The following is a 23,103-nucleotide window of genomic DNA, read 5'->3' as shown; positions in this document are numbered from 1 at the left end:
TGTAATCAAGATGTATATAATTATATTCATCCTAAAGTAACAGAAAAATATGGAGGGATTTTGTGGAACGGAAATTATTAGACTTCGGTTGCGACCGAAATGATTACGTCATATCCGATAAATTAACAGTGATAATGAAAATATCCCTTTTTCATTTATTTAATTTCATTCTGTATGAATGAACCTATTTTTTGTTTTTTTTTTCTCATTTATTTATTTTATTTTTTCGGGGCTTTCCCTTAACCCATTAAAACCAAATGCTGGATAACTTTCGCGCGCTGGATTCTGAACTTATTTCGCTTGCATTATCACCTTCATTTCACTCACACGCTAGATAAATATAACAGTTGATAAAATAACCAATTAAAAAAAAAACACTGGTTGAATCAGAGCTAAGAGATACAGACGTTAACATAGTATCTTGCATATAAGAGCGAAGTAATTAATTTGTTTCTCTGTCTTAAGGATAGTTTAGTAATAATTGCACAACGTCTCGGTATTTCCAATCATTCCATGTAATGATCAAAGAATAAAACATCTGACATTGGATAAACGAAACAAATAGAGGCGAGTTTTATTAGTAAATACACGTGTGATCATCACTTTAGTCTACATTCTCTACAGTAAATGTATAATGGCAAATAAAGGAAAGACATGAAAATAGAAGGAAGTAAAATATTTACACAAAGGGCAATAATTTGATATTAAACGTATTAGATAACTAAACTCTGCAGTGTCTTCTCAACTGTGAAACACGTGCTCTAGAATCGTGAGGTCCGGTTCAGCCACAGGAGACATGACTTCAATGCCTTCCGTTCTGTGCATTGCACCTCAACGCAGAAACCTTTTCCACTCACAGATTAGACTAGCAGAGAGACGATTTAACTATACAGTTAACATGTCTGCTCGCCAGACTGTAGACATGACATAACTCAGCTTTCACATGGCAAATATTTACCACATTTATTGATATTTCGCTTTTACAAAACTTATCCTCCGCTTCATTGATTTATCTTAGTGGTCTGTTCATTAAAGTATTTAACCTTGTAATCGTAGTTTCAGTCGCGTCTGAGAGCGGTGTGTTACTGTGCTAAAAAATGTTAACTGGGTTTCCTTCGAATGGTGGGGTAATATTATTGGCCCCATGTGGTAGATTTAAAATATATAAAAACTATTTGTTCATGAATAAAGTATAATAAATACATCTACGCTTCTTTTCAGTTTCTTTAGCGACGACAATGACAAATATATCTGGTAGAAAAAGAGGCAGAACGTGTCGAATTACAATTCAAATGGTTCATAGCACTCTTTGTGTAACGATTGCCGCTGATGTAGTAGTAATAGTAGTAGTAGTAGTAGTAGTAGTAGTAGTACATTGGAGTTAAAAGATACCTGATCCCTACTAATCGATAGTGATTAATATTTCTTGTAAATGTGGTTTCAGCTAGTAGGAGTAGATACGCAGATAATATTATTTATATCGCTAAAGAACGACAACAGAATACAAATGATAACTTAATATTATTTATATCGCTAAAGAGCGATAACAGAATACAAATAATAACTTGGATATTATTTATATTGCTAACGAACGATAACAAAATAAAATGATAAATTGAACAAGACTCGAACTCACAATTTTCGAATCATTAAGCGAGATGTCTTCCGCTTCTTTACGAGACGAAGATATCGAATAACTCCATAGTTCCGAAACTGCTTCTACAAGTGCATTGCACCGTGTAACATCACCGTCATCCGAAGTGGACTTAGAAAATATTCGCTGTTCACGAGTGCGGCCATTTTTTTTTTGACAGCTGTACCTACTTCCACGCTTGGTAGAGGGTCCAGTCAACTTTCGTTTGTCTATAAAAGAATTAAATGTTTGCTAAATTACACTGCAATCACTTTTTGTTTTTCTTCTGAAAATAGCTAGTGAATATTATCCAATAAATTTCATATTATATTTATTATATTCAGTATAATGTTCGGTACTGCAAACCATGTTGTTTCTTGAGGAACACTAGGACTGAGTTTTTTCAAGTAAAAAATATAAACAATTTTGTTTTTATGTACGATAATATTCCTTGGGCAATTTGGATGTTGATAGTAGGAAGTTTTTTGCCTCTACGTCTTCTTTGAGATCCAGAAGCGACTGCTCCATATGTCAGTATTGTATCTCTTTTCACAAATTTGTATTTTTCTAGAAACTACATTTTTATGTTAAAATGCTCCGCGTGCACGAAATTCAATGAAAATGCTCGTACATGTTCGTGCATATATTATCTGAGATCTGACTTCGAGAAATGTTAAGTCACTTGAAAATTAGGAGCTAAAACAATTATTACGTAAATCAACAATATAAATAAATGTCTGATTTTAAAAATTTTATTGTGCCTAAACTAGCTCAGATATAATGGATTTCGCAACTTTAAGATGAATCAGGGTCCTTATGAAAAAGTATGAAATTTATGTATTTAAATATAATGAGATGTGTATGGAACATTTTAATTAGGCTGTATCACTAATTTGCGTAATTAAAATAAAATTAACTTCTAAACTATCAGTCCGATTGAGCTCAAAATTTTCACACACCTTATTCTTTATGTTCCTAACAAACAGTTAAAAAGTGAAATAAATCGAATCAAAATTGCAAAAAAAAATTCAAAACTCAGTCCTACCGTCCCTTGAGAAGTACGATATAATTAATTATATACAGTTTTCGAAGCTTGTGAATACAATACAATACATTTTCGATTAATATCTTGAAAAATTACGATTGTAATTCTAAACTGTTCAGTGTGATTTGTAAAGTAGTTGCTTTCTGTCTAGCTTCTCTTGTAATATTTATTATTTCCAACAACGGCGATTCAAATGCATTCAGTTCAGCTTCCTAGATTTTCAGCTGTGCCATTGGACGTCGCCGGTGTGGATATAATGCGTTTTGTCTTCAAAAATTCGAATGAAAAATTGTAGTATAACGTAATAATTCTCATTGAAGAGTATCGCTCAGCGTTAAGTGCTTCTCTATCTGCACATAGTGCACATTCATTCTAAGAGCTCAAGCGTGACTTCAACAAGAATGCTTTGTATGGAGTCACTATCGCTTGCATTGTTCTATCTCAAGTCTTAGCTGAAGCAAATGCGATCAATGACATAGAAGAAATCATGGAGAATGAGATATGCTATGAGATGTGTAGTGCTCAATTTAACAAGAATTTCAGAACTACGATGAAGAAGTTTTTCGTTGTTTATTTCAAAATAGGGTTGGCTGTAAAATTAATTACTTTCTTTTTTTTTTCGGAGAAGGGCCCGCAACCTTAGTCTTATTGTGCAACCTACTTATGTTAGAATGATTGTTGAGACCATTTAGAATCACTCTTCAAGCATATGAGTCACTGCGTGGTATCATTGTATCGATTGAGCCACAGCATCCAATTCTGACTGGAGATCTGATCCTCCGCCTGCCTGTGACATTGTTCTGCGGCCTCCTCATATCGATGGCACCTGTTCGCAATTCATGTGTCTGGATCTGCTACATCCTCAACCAGAGGACATACCGCAGGCGATTCCACTACTCACCAAGGCGCCATCTATCCAAGGGAGCTACACTGACCCGGTCACCCGCATTCCGCTTCGCTGGACATGTGCAGCTCCCGCAGACAGATGCCGCCTATATTTAATTTGCAGATGAAATTCTTCAAATAAAATGCCATAAATATTGCTGCATACGTTATTCTTTTTTCTTGTACCGAGGTGCAAACGCACTTAATTTATTAAATATTACTTTAAAAATAATTAGATCTACACATACCGCACTTCTTAAGAAAATAGTATTTTTTGGAGTGTCATTCATCATAATTAAGAATTTAATGTTAATAACAAACTAGAGAACTTCTATTATGAGTATTGTACCTACTGTTAGAAAACTTTGAAACAATGGAACTATAACTTATGTTTTATAACACTGGCGACTTACAATATTCTAAAGGTGTTTATTGAGGAATGGAAACTATGTCGTTGTCAAAAAAATAAAATTGAGTTACTTTTAGCGTTCTGTTAACATATTACATTATATTTAATTACGTGAATGTGGCATATCTCTCACTGCTAACATTTCCAATTTCATGGAAAATTTTCCTCTGAGTGAATAGACTGTAGAGAAACCGCAACGCGGCTACTCAGATCTCGACTGAACCGTTCGCAGATACCTCTTTCACAGAGAACTTTCTTTCGGTGATACGCCGTGCATTACAGATAATTCGGCACACCACAAACTATTAATGTAAAATACTGCTAAATAAATAATAAGCAATCCTTCACTCAGTCAAATAAAGAAAAGATTTGTTAAAATTGGTCGCGCAGCGTACAGCATTGTCTAAAACGTCGTACCTTAGACGACTTAAGACATGGAAACGGAATGAGCGCTGGTTCAATTCCTTATGAGGGAAATTTTTCCCAAATTTTACTCAGCATATGAGACTGATGCCTACACAGCTTCGTGATTATTTGGGGAGTTACAATGAGTAGCGAAATCCAGATACGAATTCCAACTATAACGGAGGGGAGGATCATCGTACTATATGTACGTTATCTCCTTACTGGTGGAATGATCGTTCACCTCTGCTGAGACAGATGATCGTGAGGCTAGAATTCGCTTGATAGGCCCTTGCCCACCATGGATGTCGCACAAAGGATGCTGAACTTTTCTGTTTTCTTGTTCCAAAAATTTGTCGCATTTCTCTTCTTTAAGAAGTGACATAACTCGCTGCGTTTTCTGTTGAGATGTTTTTCTCGGATACTACCGTATTGTTTATTTTTTCTAGAATATGTGGATAATTTTTGTATATTTTGCCTCATACAGTTTCCCAGAGGATCAGGATTTTGCGACAGCATATAGGCCTAAGTTACATCTGTCTATTCTATGGACATACTTAATAAATTACGTATTCCAGGGAAGAATTATATATTCATTCATTCAATCAGATTTATTTATTTATTTTATTTTATTTATTTATTTATTTATTTATTTATTTATTTATTTATTTATTTATCTAATTATTCATTTACTCATTAATTCATTCATAGATTTATTTATTTATTCATACATTCATTTAATTTCTTATAGGCTTATAGGGTGTATTTCTGTGCTTATTTAGTTTTATTCATTTATTTACATATTTATTTATTTATTTATTTACCCACAAACCCGCAAATTCGAAGAAAATTACATTAATCCTAAATCACTACTCCCACCAATAAAATATTTACCAAGCGTTTCATAATATGTAAGCCTAATTTTTTAATGAACTATGTTTTCGTATCCTCTTTTTTTCTGCTCTCCACTTAGATCCGTGTTAGGAGAAATCCAGAGCTTTCGAATTACAAAGGTAAAGTTTAATGGACACGCGACTCTTATAAATTTAAAATATATTTTATTTCGACACACTCTGTTTAGCATATAACGTTGAGGGACAACTAGCGACATCAACTACCCTCCGTTCTCTCCGCTGCAGCTCGAAAGTAGCAATGTAAGTTTAGACAGCACTGAGGTAAGTCGTAAGATTCTAATATGAGTAGAAATCGGAGTATTTTTTTAAGTTCGCGTTTTAAATTAGTCTGAAAATGTATCTTTGAGAAGTTAATCTGTTTTTTTACTGAATCAAATTAAATTCATGCGTAGGATTCGATATTTTCAATCGTCCGTTTTAATCAATTTAAGTACTGGTAATAGTTTAAAAGGGAATTTGAACTAATGGTGTTTAATGTTCCAGTACTTTCTTGTCCACCAATATTTATCGACATTGCCATTTTTTTCTGCTAACTTTAATGACTCTGACATTTATATTTGATAGTATGTAATATTTTTGCAACACTATATACGTGTATTCGTACTTTCATGCGTGTACGTATATTTCAATTTATATTTATGTGACTGGTATTTCTTTTGCTTTGCTCCTACTCTCTCTATGTATTTAAGCGGACCCTGATTCTTACCTTAGGTAGGGATATACTAGGTCTGTACTTTTATATTTAGAAGCATAGAAATTTTATAACTTTGCTACTGGTGGTGGTGGTGGTTGTAAAAAATTAAAGTATAAAATGTATAATTTGTACACAAGAATTCCATAGGGTTATTACAAAGTAGGTAACATAGTTCAAATAATAAAACTGCCGAACAAATTGAGTAGGTCTAATCAAGATTGACTAAGAGGCTATGGAATGTGCTAAGAATTTTAAGTGTGTGGATGTGGATTGTCTGTTGTCCTTATTCGATAATAATAATTATCCGTATTAACTCCACCATTGAGAGTAAAATGGACCTCGTTTGTCCACAGTATTCGAAATAACTCTTCCGGTTCAATTCCTTTATTTTCATGGAGTAGGCCTATTCCTATCGAATTGAGTACGCTTACAGTGTTGAATACGATCCCCTCTATCCCAGTTTTCATACCATTTTCGTAGGCCTTGGATATAAAAAGTTTCGTTTTCTAAATGAAGAAAATGAAATATTAATATTACAGCTGTTAATGTAAAATATTCATTCACACTATTCTGCCCAAAGGCAAGTATTTTACTGCAAACCCAACATTCTCCAAGCTCCTATTTTCTACCTTCCTCTTAGTCTCTGTATATGATCCATATATTTTATCTGATACCTTCTTGTGCCCGAAATCTCATCCCGTTCACCATTCCTTTCAGTGCATCCTTCAGTAGGCAGTTTCTTCTCAGCCGGTGACCCAATCAATTCCTTTTTCTCTTCCTGATCAATTTCAGTATCATTCTTTCTTCAGCCACTCTTTCCAACACAGCTTCATTTCTTATTCTGTCTGTCCACTTCACACATTCCTTTCTTCGCCATAACAGCATATGATCCATATAACTTAATGTCGTCTATTATCTGACATCTTCTGTCCCTCTCTGTAGAATGTTAATAAAGGATTTTAGAAAAGTTCCAAATACCAAAGACTTTTCAACATAAAAAATTGCACTCGCTCTTGGTAAAATAGATGACAAATAAAACAAATGACAATGGTCCATGTACTTAGCGTTTGAAATCGTTTTCAATAAGATATGCGTCTTCATACAACCCAATCCGTTTTTAATACGATACGATCCCAGTTTTAAAGTGTATCAATCTTGAGTGTCTGGTTTAAAACTCCGATGTTATGAAAGTTTCAATACGTCAAGCGTATTCAAATCTATTTGAATAATCTATGAAAACTTAATAAATTTCCATCTAAGAAAACATGTAGGCCTATAATGAAAAGTTGGACCAATTCCATGTTGTTAGACGCACGTTTATATCATCCTCAAACAATCGACTGACAAAGACAATCGTTTTTAAACAAAAGAGACTGTTACGAACACACATTTAAGAATGAAAGAAAGTATACTTTAAAAAACAGTGGAAAATTACCAGTCAGAAGCATACAAAGATACTGGTAGACTTAGAACAAGGCGCAAAATCCTTCTGTTCTTAGTGGGTAAATTTACTTGTAGAAGAGTTAATTATTGTTTAGTTATTCTCTTGTTTAAGTAAAATTTTAACTTTCGTCAATTATGTTTTTGTGTACTCTTACTTTATTGCCATGTAGTTCTTATACAAAAATGTATTTAATATAAATTGAATAGGTCATAGATTGCAGTTTGTGTTCGTTGAAGAAAATGTGTAAATGTGGACATGTGCAATATGAAGTTTAATATTTCTTGCACACTGGGAAAATTAATTTTTAAACGCTTCTTTAACAGCGGAAATGGCTATCGTAGGCTTTCCTCCAGCTTGGCTTCACAACGAATTCTTAGAGAAGATACTAACGACCTCACCATCGGACTCCAAATTGGTCGTGACAAGGAGCGAACAGGACCGGCCAGAAGAAGCAGTTGATGGCACTTTAACCGTGCTGTTCAGAGTGGTAGTACATATGGAGAGATCTAATGGGCCACGAGATCGAAGTCTGATTGTGAAAACCGTAGTTCAAAGCTTGGAGGTTAGTATGCAGCCTATATTGAATAAAACTTCCAAATTAATATTGACTTTCTTTTGACAACCATAGTGGTATTGGAAAGATTATTATTATCTCATACTTTCCAGGTTTATGATGCACAGGAATTTTTTTTCTGGGTCAGTGATAACTAAAGTCCGGGTTCGGAAACTCCGACCTTCTATTCCGTAAATGTAGCTGGGGATAGGAGTTCAGTATAAACAAACGCGAGCTTTCAACATGGAGGTGCAGTCGAGTCTACTGATAATGTGGTCACTGCCTGAACACCTTATTGAGATCATTGAAATAAGTGAAATAAGCAATAATTAGATGTAGGCCTATAATTGAACAACAAAAATAAACAAGTTTAAAATTCTGATTTCTTTCGTAGGCACGTTCTGCGAAGTTCTGAAAAGGAAACAATTTTTGGTGTTTATTTTTCTATGAACTGTTGAAAAAGTTACATACTTTATAAATTGACATGTTGGCCCTCACTATCATTTTGCAGACGTCACCAAATAGCTCTAAATGCTCATTTCAATTTGAATGAATGCAATATTTTTCTGCTTCTGCTTCAGCAATGCTACTTGTTTACGATAATTTTTAGTATTAATGTTCTTCAATGAATCGTTTCCACTCTATAATTTGTGTTTGGCAGATCTTATAATATACGTAATCTTCAATTGAAAAAAATGAATCTACTTCCAAATTTCTCCACCAAAATATCTGCCTGTAATTCAAAATATATAATAAATTTCAAAATTTATAAACCCTATACGATAAAAGTATATAGACTATATGAATTCTTCCAACAAAACCTTTAATTCTCTGAATGTAGTTGAATTTAACGTAACAATTATTTATTAAAAGCTCTTTTTATGATCAGATCATAGACTGAACTGGACTGTCCTGGTTGTGTACTAACTAAACAAGAACTAAAGTACGAAATTTTAATAAAGGTTGGTATGAAAATGATAAGTAGTCATATGTCTGTAAAAGATCATGTTCTATGTACTCTTGGACCTAACTTCTATTTTCGAGTTCACACCTGTGGAGTAACGGTTAGTGCGTCTGGCCGCGAAACCAGGTGGCCCGGGTTCGATTCCCGATCGGAACAAGTTACCCGGTTGAGGGTTTTCCGGAGTTTTCCCTCAACCCAATATGAGCAAATGCTGGGTAACTTTCAGTGCTGGACCCCGGACTCATTTCACCGGTATTGTCACCTTCATCTCATTCAGACGCTAAATAACCTAAGATGTTGATAAAGCGTCGTAAAATAACCTACTAATATAAAAAATAAAATTCCATTTTCAACGGAGAAAATGTTTGAACAACAAAAGGGGTTGGTGAAGTAAATAGTTGTCATGGGCTGAAAAAACAGCATGAGCTATCTGTAAACCATGTTAACTGCAAAATAGCATTACACAAGTTCAGAGACACTGCAGTTGAAGTCTCTAAGCTTGGCTTAAAAGAATTAATATGGATAAACATAATGAAAACGTTATATTAAACAGATGTATACTTTGGTGCTTAATAAATGCCGTATGTTTCTTGGTCGAACAAGAGATACCATTTAAGGACTATGAGGACTCTGAATCAGACAACAGAAGAAATTTTGTTGAATTGACGAGAAATTAAACAATAATTATTTGGAAACTCCTAATGTATTTGTTGACATATCACATAAATTCAGAATGATTTATTCGATCCTATATCTACAATCTTATTCAATAAATTCAAACAAAGTCAAATCGGCACCATTTGCACCTATAACATAACATGAGCCTACAGATGTAACTCAAAAATCTCAACTTTATTCCATTTTGCGCTAAGTTACACATAATGGCGTCCAAGAAAGATTCAGAAGGTTTATTGATATAATTTAACAACTCACTGTTTGTTTTTTTTTTTTGGGCTGACCGTGACAATGTTTTCAAATTAATCAAATAATTTTAGATTGAGGATAAACTAGTTGTCCAGACTTACGACGGGTGTTACGTGTTACTTTAAAATACACAGAATGAGAGCTAACAGTTTCCAAAATTCCACGCACCGCCACTGTTTCCGACACACTTCAAGCCGTGTCGTGTTGGTCGCATGTTATCAACAGCCTCTTTAGGCAGTGTCCATTTTGTCTGTAGACTGGACTGTAACTCACTCTCACTGCATTTATTTACTATAAACCCCTGATTCACGAGGACTTACCGTCCCTTGCGGAGCTTATTTCCGAAGACATTCTGAGCAAAAAATGTCATACAAACATTTGTCCTAACCTTAATATTTTCATAATTACTAGTGGTAGTGGTAGTGATAGTTCTAATGCTCCAATTAAGTTCACCATCACATCCATCATCAATATTCCTACTGGCTACCAATATTGCTGTTGGTAATACTGCACGTACTGTCTCACTATTGCTACCTGCATTACTATTGCTGAAGCTGATGCTACCATTAGTATTGCTATTTCTGCAATTACTATTGATGCTGCTTGTAAATGCTACTACCATTTCATTTTATAGTTTTTCAGAAAATGCAAGATATTCGAAAGGGAAGCGCGTATGTATACTTACATGCTACCAGCAGTGCATAAGGTTTTATTGGAATTCAGCAGTGATCTAATCCCATCTTTTTCACCAAAATGTATTTACACTGAGTTGGAAAATCCTGCTCCCTGTATAATTATGGAAGATATAACAGTGGAGGGATTCAAAACCATGAGTAAAGACGACGCCCAGAACATAAACATCTGCAAAAACGTAGCACGGGCCATGGCGAAGTACCACGTCGGAACAATTGGCCCGTGCGAGAGAGCGCCTCAGATGTTGGAAGTGCTGGCGGAAGATGTATACAACGCGGAATTACGAGCGAAGCTTGAACCGCTTTATCGAGGCGTATTAAAATGTGTTGCTCGAGAAGTTGAAAGCTGGCCTGTTTATGGCGACAAGTTTGCAGGTGGACTGCGAAGACTCGCTGATAATGTAATGGATATTATCGCGAATTCCGCACGAGCCAGCGTCGAAGGAATGCAAGTTCTTTCTTGTTCAGATTTATTGGAAGAGAGAAGGGAAAAACAAAACTGTTATGAATTGAAAGTCCTTACTCACGGAGACCTGATAATGTCAAATATCATGCTGAAGTCTTCAAACGGAAGTCCTGATGTGAGGTAAGTGCTTTTCTCAGAAATGGTTATCAAATTAGGAGTGTTCAAACTAGACAGTCATTAAATTGTGACAATGCAAATGACACATTTCCACTACACATTTTATACTATCATTAAGATAAACTCTCTTTTATGAAAACTGTCGAACTATCAAGTTTGCATTCTTTCAAAACCTTTTTCGTATATGATTCTTTATATCACACATACACTAGAAAAGAAACCTTGTTTATTGTTGCGACCGATTATGACTAAAATAAATAAATAAATAAATTAATTAATTAATTAATTAAATAAATAAATACCGGCACTCATATCCAAGTTCCCTTCGGAAGACTTAGGTTTGTTCCGGGAGAGTGTGCATTTCTTATGCATGACTCCTGTGTATATGTCCTTTGTTTTGTTCGTTTGTTTGTTGCTTTTTCTGTCTGTTTATAGATCAAGTGTTATAACTAATCTATAAAAAGATGTATTCAAGGAATAAATTAGGTGTAAAATAAACATACTTTCCTTAGCCGCGTGACACAGGCACTGCCCACAATGGTCTTAGACAAATTAATGCTACAGGAGATGGGTCATTTTTTGTTTTAGGCTGTACATTCTCCGAGGAGAGATTGTTGCTTTGAGAGCTCATCTATATACGTAGTGTGAGATACTTGTATTTTTGCCATTCGCGATATGCGATATTTACCATTTTCTGCATCTGTGAAAATGAATATTATATCCCTCCTGCCGTTTATATTTTTGCTACAAGTGGTTACATTCATCTTAAGTATCGTATGCAATTAGATTTATAAACATCAAAACTCTTGTCTAAAGGAGTTTTCAGTTTAACACAATCTTTTACTCTGAACAAAATCTTCGGAGAAAGTATGTTAATGCGAAATTACACTTGACACTATTATTTTAAAAACCAAGAAAAAACCTCTGAACCGAGATCGACAAAAAAGCTTATCCTAGAATAGAATTAAAGGGAATGAAATGCACAACATGTAATCTCTCTTATTTTAATAATAGCGTCGCTTATTTCGAAACCCATAATTAAGCCAGATCTTTGTATTTGTTTTCATTGCACATTAGCACTATCAGATTAATTAAATATATTTCATTGTTCTTCAGAAAATTCATCTAACATTTCTGAGTACAAAGGAAGTGCTGTAGAGCAAGATTGCCTAGAGGCTAAAAGTGGTAACTACACTATTGTAATACCTGATCAAAAGTCTAGTAATCTATCTTAAAATAAAATTACTTACAAGCCTTCATACTAACTTGAAACAATACGTTACAAACGAAAATGTGAATAGAACTGATTCAATAAAATATTTATTTAGTTCTCTTAATTCTAATTTCGTTCCATGATACTAAAATTTTGTTGATACAAGTGTGAAATGAGTTTGGATACTATCCTGTGTCTTTTCATAGCCCACAATTTACTGTTGAACTCTGATTTTTAGTTTTGTGTGAATTATTAAATAATTCAATTTTTGTTTTTTTTTTTTGTGTCTGTATTTAGTAATTTTTATAGTATTTTGGAGCCATATATATTCTTCTGTAGTTGATTTTTATTTATCTCAGTGTACGCCTTTTAATAAAAGATCTAAGAAGAGCATACAAATTCAGGCTGACTAAATTTCTCTTCTTTTTTTATTTTTGGATTTTTTATATTAGGCCAGTTACCAGTTTCGTTGAATTCCAAGTTTTCCAAAATTTGTCACTTTAATGTAGTCTCCAGTTCAGTACTGTAGTGAAATCTTAAGCATCCACTTTTGGAATTTGGTCTATTGTCTCCTTCTTAATTTTATACTTTTATTCTGTTTTGTTTGGAACTCTAGTTTTTTAGTTTCATATTATATAATACAGCAAAACCATTAAAAACTCATCTCTTTCAGGTTCCTGGATTATCAGTTCAGTTCCTACGCATCTCCTGCAATCGATCTGATACGATTCATCTACACTTTGCCTAACGAGGAGATACTAAAATCTCCCCGAGTGGTTTTGGAGGAATATTTTAAATGTGCGAATGAAACAATCTTCTTGCTACAGTTACCTTACAAATTCTTTTTTGACTATATCGTGGATGAAATTGAAAAACGAAGCGATTACTGTGTCATAATGACAGCAACTCTTCTACCTATTCACTTTGGTGATAAGGAAACTCACAAAAGTGTATTCGAATTGCTACGTAATATTGATGACCCTTCGTACGAACCAAACATTCATCTCACTGAAGAATACAAGAGAATTTTCAAGCAACTGTTGGATCTCTTTGATGAAAAGATGTGGCTGTAATCCTCATCTCACTGAAAAATACAAGAGAATTTTCAATCAGCTGTTGGGTATCTCTGATGAAAAGATTTGGCTATAATCCAGTCAATTTGCTTTTCAATAGACTGAGTTTACAATGACAGATCCTTCGGATTCTACTCTTAGTTACGTCTATATCACATGTGATTACAAAGAACTTATTACTGACTAGTTTGATAATGTACAGTACATAATGAATTAATGATGTGTTGGTAATTTAAATAATTTATTTCTGTTTTGAGACACTAAATTATATACATTTGCGTTTCTTTGTTACAGTGCTTGTGAAGGAATATTTTGTAAGAGATTTTGCTTAGAAATTAAAATTTATTCATATATGCACCTTCCTTTCTGAACTCTATACTTCAATTCTTCAGATCGAAGAACCAATAATATCTATATTTTAACTGAATCATGTCTCTGTATGCGAACATGGACATGCGTTCTTAAAGACAAATTTATATGCGTGGCCATTTGTTAGTGTATGACTTCCAAGTGGGGAAAATCGTTCGTTTCAGGAGACGAAATTGCTATTTGTGTAAACGTTAATAAAATCTATAAATTCCAACGGATTGGGCTAATTCTTTCAGAAAGTGTTAAATTCGTGTGTCTACATCAGTATCTACCGTAGGTTTTGATTTTCGACTCAAAGAAAAGAATTTGTGGAAACTTAGTTTTTGCGAGATTTTTAGGTATGAAAATATGAATAAAAGCTATATCCACGGTATGTGTGTTTTATACACACTTATAAACACAACAAAGTGTCACGTAGATTATCTTGTAAATATACTATCTACATTGATAAACATGTCAAAAGATGGCTGTGAGACATGTTTAACAACTACTATCACAAGTGCTCGAAGTGCTCACCATTAGCATCCTGATACTTCTGGCTTCGATTAACTAATCCATGGGCAGCATTAATCAATGTATCCATTGTGATGATTGTACACGCCACTTAAATTTTCTACACGTAGCTCCAGTAACGTAGCTTGTTTTCTATGACACATCACTATCTTAGAAAGCATGATGAAAGATATTCAGATAGTCAATAATATAATATGATATAATATAATACTGTTTTATTTGATGTTCAGTCTAATCGACATATCACAATTTAAAAAAATTAATCACATTTACATATGTAAATGATCATTGGTATTATGAAACTTAAGCAAACGTAATCGCCCTTCGGGCATCATCAGGCATTTTTTATACAATATCTTGTACATTTTATGTCTTGTTGTGGAATCTGTACAAACTAACAGAGTCAACAGGACGCATAGCAACTAGGTCAGCCATAATGTAACATAAAACCCAATCCCACAAAATTGATTCAGTGAAATTGTCGTCATGATAACCCAGTGCTGCACACGCTATCTTAAATAATACTTCACTAAAAAACGAGTGATGTACCAGAGACCAAGACTCGCAACAAATATTCAACTAATGGAAGCTATTATGAAGTTTAAAGAGGAACCAAATAGTTTGATCATGTTTGCAATTTCATATGTCATAATTTAAGTATAAGACAGACAGGTCAGCTACAATTTTATTTACATATTAAATTTTATACCTGTATTTTATATTTTAGGTCGTTAATCATCACAAGTTTATCTGAAATAGTTGGTTCAACATTATTTTATAGGTTGTGTTGTAATTAGTTTGTACAGATTCCACAACAAAACAAAATGTACAAGATATTGTATTAAAAAAATGCCTGATGATGCCCGAAGGGCGAAAACCTTTGCTTAAGTTTCATAATACCGATGATTTACATATGTAAATGTCATTAATTTTTTTAAATTGAAGACATTATTACAAAAACAACCCTTGTCAAAATTGCTATTTTTCAGGAAAATAATAAAAATAAATAAAACAACACATGTCAGCTGTTTCCGTACAACTGGTGTTTATCCTTGTGGCTATTGTACCTAATGTGTGTCATTTTTTAAGTCTATAAACATTTAAAATAGTAGCAAATGTGTCCTTAATTCAATTTCATTAAAAATTACTAGGGCTGTTTTCGTAATAATGTCTTCAATTGTGATATGTCAATTAGACTGAACATCAAATAAAACAGTATTATATTATGTGGGTCCCTCATAAGTGAAAATTGAGTGGAGTTAAATAGGGAGGGCTTGGAGGCTACTCAACATCACCTCTTCGTCCTATCCATTTACCTGGTATGATCTTGGTGATAGTGTGGTGGTGGGCCATCTTGTTGAAAGTAAAATCGCTCCTTCCCATAAAGTGCACGAATGGCAGGTAAAAGGAAAGTGGGAAGTATATCGAGGTACTCAAGCAGTAACTGTTGTTTCAAAACGAACGATCCTCTTACCTTCTAGGCCACACCAGACATGAGTCCCAGTAAATTCACTCCTTGCCTATATGAATGTGTGGATTTTCTAGAGCCCAGTACACACAATAATGGTGATTCACTGTACCCTTCAGTTTAAACTGTGCCTTGTTAGACCAAACCACTTTGCTCGCAAATCCACTCTTCCCTTGTACCTTTTCCTTGAATGACAAACATACAGCCATATATTTTTATTGTCCTGCCAGTTGAATTGTTGGCTCTGGCATTCATGTGGCTAGCATTATCTTTTAATACAGCTATATATTATTTTATTGCAAACTTATGAAGCAATATGCAATAATATTTTGCTAAAAATTGTTGCATATTAGTTTATTGCAAACTTATGAAGAAATATGCAATACTTTTTTGCTAAAAATTGTTGCTTATTAGTTTATTGCAAATTTATGGAGAAATATGCAATAATGTTTTGCTAAAAATTGTTGCATATTAGTTTATTGCAAACTTATAAAGCAATATGCAATAATGTTTTGCTAAAAATTGTTGCATATTAGTTTATTGCAAACTTAAGAAGAAATATGCAATACTTTTTTGCTAAAAATTGTTGCTTATTAGTTTTTTACAAACTTATGAAGAAATGTGAAAAAAAAAAGTTTATACATAAAAGATTAGTTCATATTTTTCCGTAAGTTTGTAATAAAATAATATGCAATAATTTCTTTGAGCACTGTAGAATATCACACTACACGTTTCCGCAGTAATTAGTTAAACTTTGAGAGTCCATATACGAGTAACATAAAATCTGTGAAAATGTGTAGACCTATACATTTTTGGGCCCCTCATAAAAATACACTTTAAAAACTGAATTACTTTATTTGTTTATATTTACAGAAAGAGAGAGGGGGTTGAGTGGTTGCCGAAAAGTTGCGTGAATCAATGTAAACAGAAAGAATTATTATATCATAAATTCTAATCTTAAATTGCTAAGGAATCGTGAGATTGCGTGTTCTTTATCACACAGCGAATATTCTGTAATGTCATCCATAGAATGAAGTGTGGATTTTGTTGTTAATCTAAGTTAATGTTCTGCGTATTTAACGAAGTTCCTGTCAGTTATCAAAGTACGAAAAATGCTTATCATATTCAACACAAACGTAAGCATTTTTTTTTCTACAGAATGTACATGCAGTAGTAAGACATTTTTATCGAAATTATATTTTAGTATTAATGCATCCTAATAATAATTGTTATCCAGTTTTTATTCTTAGAATAGAGTAAACTACGTTAACATCCGATACAAACTATAGTATTGTCGTGTTATTTCAATACAACCCGATAGGAGAGACAGGTGGCGTTGACGACAACGTTAAACGTAGATTGGATAGGTTCTTGAAAAAAATGAATAAGAAATTTTTAAAATAATTTTACAGAAATGAATAATATATAAATTGTATTTGTTTCAATTTTGTTGATATTCTGGGACAAGTACAACTAAATCCAGGACACACCATTAAAACCCAGATCAATAAAAAAAATCGAGAACGTCTGGAAACTGTTTTACATTCAAGGTAATTAAAATTGCTTTTGCTCAATTATTTTATTACCTACAACTTCTCTTCACTTGAAAATCTTTACTATTTTCCATTATGTTACAACAGACAGAACACAGCTATAATTATAGCTGCACTTCCTTTGTAAATAATACATCGGTGACATTTTATGAATGCTTGTCTGGGTGAGATTCTATCCACCAGAGTTATCCAACATACAAGTTTGTGAGAAATTCTGTGCATTCCTTTCCCATGTAAGCTATTGTAACAGTCCTCAATTATAACGAAGTATAATACTAATATGACTTTTACAAAAAAAAAAACAAACGATAAAGCAGAAGTGTAATTTATTACCATCACCACTCTGTTAGATAACACTTTCTCAAATAATTCACGACACACATCAGCTACGTAGAAGTCAGATATAAGTTCACTTCAATACTTATCTTATAATGGACTTGGAACAAGATGTAGAGGAGGTTTCAAGTGAAATAAAAATAAATTTGATAGTAATAATAATAAAATAATTATACGTGGTGTCCAAAAAACTAATTATAGATTTTGTTGAAATAGTGATTGTACTAGTAATGTTTGTAATGGTATATGTTCGTTGTATATTTACTTTCAACATGTGCATCATTCACCTCGCGACATGCCTCCCATCTGTCGGCAGTTGCGCGGAAAACGTTCTTGTTTAATGCGGTTTCAGAGCTCCACCAGTGTGGTAATGGATTGGGTGAACACACATCCTTCGATAAGTCTTCACACAAAGAAGTCACACGCTGTGCAAAGTCCTCGTCAGGAAGGTGATTCAGAACCTGCAGGTGGTACGGCTTCTTCCGTACAAAGTTTTGTTAAATAGAATCCGTCATGGGCAGCTACTTTCTTTTATTTCATGCATGATTAATTTGTATAAAGAAATGTATCTATATCTCTGTAAAGTTAAATACATTACCGAATTGCAGCATAACCATACACTTTTGATAAAGGTAGTTGTTTCGTTCGATTTATTTTTTTTATACTCCTCCCCCTTCTCTCTTCCTCGTAGTTCATGCCAAAAATGGCCTCGGAACTTAAACCCTCTGATTTGCCATCACTACTTTTCCTCAAGAAGCATATAGGCCTGCTAGAACAGACACGTCAATTGATGCCCACAGGAGCAAGCGTGCGCTTTAGAGCCCAGGAGAGCCTGAGCGCTTTACAGCGGAAAGGAAAGAGGTGGTATATGCCGCTTGGTCGAGCTATATTCAGGGATGGCCAGCACTGATTCAATAGATGAAGGGAAGACAACTTATTAAAACTGGCCATGTTAATTTTTATATTTGCCTGAGAAGTATAAGTGCATTATAAGAATGTAAGTTTTAATTTTAATGCTCATTTTTCACAAGAAAGATTTTTTTTTTTTTCTCAACTTTTCGTATAGAAAAGTGAAATTTTCAGGTATAGGTCTATTTATTTAGTAGCCTTACAGAATGTTTTCGTAAATCTAATATACCGTATATACGTATTACTGAAGATAGTGTATTGAAAATTTTGAAAATATTCGCAAGGAAATTGTTTGTAAGGAAATGAATTAACAAAGCAACTACTGTTACATCATAAGCAAAAGATACGTGCCCATGTGTTGTAAAAATGTCAGCTCTATAGCTTCAGCAGATTTCGAGAAAATAATTTAATATTCTGATGATAGGAAGTTGCTCACAAATATCACCTTAAAAGCATAATGCGATAAGAGTTTTGTTATGGTATATTAGTTACACTTAAAACAGACGCAGTACCTAGGTAACTTTGCTTTGTACTATAATATTGTTCTGATTAGTTTATTGATTACTTTTGTAAGGCTAAAGATACCATCAATATAAATTCCAACTTATCATGTCATACTCAATCTCTTTCTTTGGAATATCACTTTCTTTATGAATGATGTGTTTCATCCATTTAATACAGTATAATATTATACTACTATGGATTTTAAGTGAATATTCCTTCTTAACCCTATACTATGTTATTAAGATTTAAAACACAAGTGCAATATTAAGAAATCAGTGTTAGTACTTTTTTTTTACAGACAATATAGATAATATTAAACAGAAAGAAGCCATATAAAAATGACTGACATAAAATTTCACGTTCCGTTTGAAGTTTGTGCACCACTGTTTTCTTAATCCAACAGGTAGATTATTCATATACACAACCCTTCCTCTTTCCATACTTAGCGCTTGCTGCCCGCGCACGACGTCAAGGTCAGAAAAATGCGCTTGCTTTGACATCACTGTGCTGGAAGAAAGGATGTGACTGATTTGACGAAGTTGTCATTTTTTTACTTTTTAAAAAATGTTTTTACACGAAAAACTCAAAACTATAAAACTATTTGAATAGTCTAAATACTCAAGTGTATATATATATATATAATCGTTTACAAGGGGGAGGTAAAGATGAACAGTTTTCGTACGTGAAAACAGTCCGGCAGATGTGCCGTTTTCCCGTTAGGTGCGTTTACATCTTGGCTCGCATACATGTCGTAGAAACTTTCATTTCATACAGAACTGACATCCATGTCCTAATATCAATGCTCTAATATTCCTAAAAATACGAGAAGTTTCGGCAATATTCGCTGCAGCCATAGTTTCACGAGGCCTGTTCCTGTGTAAACTATCTGCCGAGGTTGGGCTCTCATCGACAAGGCGTTTCATCACCCGCCTCCACAAAAAATAGTCCATATCTAGGAGACCGGGCGTGGGCGGTCTGAGATGGCCAATCCAACAATAGGCTTATTGGATTGTTCTCCCGTGCGAAATTCTCTCTCTTTTTTCACTTCACCATCCTTGTGTCATTATGAACGAAATAATTTAATATCCTGTATCTATAAATTGAACAGGAAAAATTTGAAATAGATGCAATATGCTACACCACTTAGAAAATAAGGGAGTACATTGACAGACGGATAGATACAGTAGAAATACTACTTTCGAACACTCGCCTTTTTCCTTCTACATGTTCTCAAAGAAAAATTTAATAAAAATTATATATTTTTTTAAATTTTATTTTGCATGATAGTACTTGAGAGTTGGGTAATTTAATTTGAATTCCATGGATGAGTTGTCGGTTTGGGTTATTGTACAAATCTAAATATCACGGCCCATCTACAACGTGAAGTTAATATAAATCTACAGATTTTAACAGCTTATTCTTGGACAAAGTACAACAAAAAGTTCTAATACCACAGTAGTTCCAAATGAATATTTTTATCAGAAAAAATAATTTTGCCCTAAATGTTAACACTATTTTACAAAAGTACTACCCGTACGATTCACATTATTTTATACTCATCATTAGAAAATCTGATGAATTATTTATTCCTTTACAGTTTTTAAATAAACTGGACTGTTCTTTGTGAATTAAATGAAAAGAATAATACGTGTCGTTATTTCCTTCTATGAGGAAATCTGAATACGGGAGGGAATGCTCCTATTCAAGTCGCAAATCGTAGGTGAGCTGGCGATGCGTAGTTTCCAACTTCCAGTCTAATTTTATAATACTGTATTAACAGTGCACTTAATTACAAAACGCATAAGATTTTTTTTACTTATTTTAATGTATTTGTCCCCTTCAATCTGCACCGTTATAAGTGTCCTACCCTATAGAAAGTCCATGTCTTTGCGTGAATTGAAGTGATAAGGGTGTCAATCCAGAAGGTGAACTACGCAACTAGTCTCAGAATTTGTAACGATAAATAGACAATCTCCTTCTCCTTGCAAAAAATAATTGGTTTACATTCTGCAGAGAAGTATAAAATTAATATAAAAGAAAGAACAGCAGAAAATAAACAGAGTTATTATTCTAGAGTAGTGGAAAAACAGTGGGTTCTTCTTCTTCGATCATAAAGAAAATTGCAGTTATAAAAATTTCGTCGAACAGTAAGGTGACACATGTTTCTTGCACTAGTATCTGTGGGAATGAACAGAAGGGTTCAGAGCCATTGCGGGCCAAGCGCCATTTATTAAAAATGGAGAAAAGAAGGGTTAAAATTAAGTGATTATCATAATTTAACGAAACATATAGCAAGTAAGATGAAGTATGCACATTGAAACTAAATGATATGTCAATCTCCATTAAACTATGGTATTTACTTAACTTTAACCCTTACGTTCTCCGGTTTTAATAAATGGCGCTTGGCCCGTTATGGCTCTGAACCCTTCAACTATTTCATACTTTGTTGAAAGCCTAGGGTTGTCGGAGCAATTGCACAGTGAAAATCTTGAAGGAAACGCGTTTTATTTCTGAGCTTCCTTTTCTTAAGCAGTTTTTTCACTGTTACGTAGAAATTCTTTTCATCCCACAATATCACAGTGCCACTGCGTAGACTACAGGAAAGAGCATATATAAACATACTGCTTATGGTAAAGGACGGGACGGAAATGAACGCATTCATTTTCAGTAATAACTAGCAGCGTCATGCGACCAAAGAGCCAGAACAGTCGATTCACTATCTTCAACTGTTACGTAATAGTAATTCCTCTCTAACTATACTGCATTGTGATAATAACAAAAACATATGGCCACAACCTTTCATTTATGTCCTATTCTTTTCAGTAGGCAAATCCCTCCTCCAGCTCTGAAGTTTATGAAAATGACATTTAACAACTTAAAAGTTACAACAGTCAATGAACTGCATATGTAACATGAGACTATTCAATTAACTGGTCATTTATCAGCTTGCAAGCAGATATTTCTCTAGAGATTTTAAAAGTTTAGGAAATTCATAGGATGACCTTCAGAGCTTGGTTCATTTATTCTGTTGTATCAGAAAGTTTTATTATTATTATTATTATTATTATTATTATTATTATTAATGTTATTCTTATATTATTAACCAGACTTTACCGATAATTTGCAGACAAAATTCGTAAGACCATGTTCATACTGTAGAATGGACCAGAGCAGATAGGCCTACCCAAAGTAAATATTGGGGAACTGAAGTCGGAACAATATTACAAAATCTAAACCATGTTTGTAGTTAATTGTTATTGTATTATCCATTCTCACAATACAACAAATTTCCTCCGCTCGAAGTTAATTTTACTTCTCAATAATATTGTCCATCTTCTGCATCTTCGTCCTTGACTCTATAGTAATTTATTTTTAATCCTACATCGTCCATCAAGTATTCCATAGGTTTCCCATCCTTCTGTACGATAAGCAAAGAATGTTTTATTTTATTTTTTTGTATTCTTAAGAAAAAATATTAAATTTATTAGTGCCTGACTAGGCCTACTTAGGGATTAGGGAAAGGTGGCTATGGCACGTCTGCCAGACTGAGGCCTATTGCGCACCCCGAATTATTGGATGAATGAGAATGAGATGTACCAGCCCACCGGCCGCATGAGACTTCTCACCCGCTTACCCAATGGGTCCCACTACACCTCCTCGCCCTAAACTCATACCGCCAAAGTGATCCATTGCTACAGCCCTTCTAAGGTGTCGAAGCGCCCTTGAAAGTGCTCTTAATCAGGGATTTGGAAAGCAGAAGTATAATATAATATAATATATTAGAAATAATTGTAATATATTGGTGAACGTTATCTTTTATGTAGATTTTTTTAAAATTAAATAGGCCTAGGTATATTTCATTCTACAATATATAAATGAAGTTCAATATCTTCATTTTTGTACTACAGGGGATGTAATTTGTGTGTAATACTGTACACCTACAGGATAAGGAATTTCATCAACAGTAAATTATATCGTTTGAATAGCAGTTCAAAAATAAACTATAAGTAGCAATATTCACAG

At 33.7% G+C, this 23,103-nt stretch overlaps 1 protein-coding gene across 1 annotated transcript; it reads left to right on the top strand.

The window, feature by feature from the left end:
* The first annotated feature begins 7,753 nt into the window (after nt 1-7,753).
* On the top strand, nt 7,754-13,787 carry LOC138705654 (uncharacterized). The gene is made up of 3 exons (XM_069834243.1): nt 7,754-7,988; nt 10,502-11,145; nt 13,029-13,787. Exons 1-3 carry the CDS (start codon nt 7,755-7,757, stop codon nt 13,426-13,428), a joined length of 1,278 nt encoding a protein of 425 aa, XP_069690344.1. The 5' UTR covers nt 7,754; the 3' UTR covers nt 13,429-13,787.
* The last annotated feature ends 9,316 nt before the right edge of the window (nt 13,788-23,103 follow it).

This window comes from Periplaneta americana, chromosome 9 (assembly GCF_040183065.1).
Source record: "Periplaneta americana isolate PAMFEO1 chromosome 9, P.americana_PAMFEO1_priV1, whole genome shotgun sequence".
Taxonomy (NCBI): domain Eukaryota; kingdom Metazoa; phylum Arthropoda; class Insecta; order Blattodea; family Blattidae; genus Periplaneta; species Periplaneta americana.
The sequence above is the reverse complement of the archived record's forward strand: the minus strand, read 5'-3'. Positions and strand labels throughout refer to the sequence as shown.

Bases quoted from the DNA above. Each gene is read 5' to 3' on its own strand.
- LOC138705654 (XM_069834243.1), top strand. From the start codon at position 7,755: ATGGCTATCGTAGGCTTTCCTCCAGCTTGGCTTCACAACGAATTCTTA. The intron at 7,989-10,501 runs GTTAGTATGCAG...TTCATTTTATAG, and splicing joins CCGTAGTTCAAAGCTTGGAG to TTTTTCAGAAAATGCAAGAT. The intron at 11,146-13,028 runs GTAAGTGCTTTT...CATCTCTTTCAG, and splicing joins AACGGAAGTCCTGATGTGAG to GTTCCTGGATTATCAGTTCA.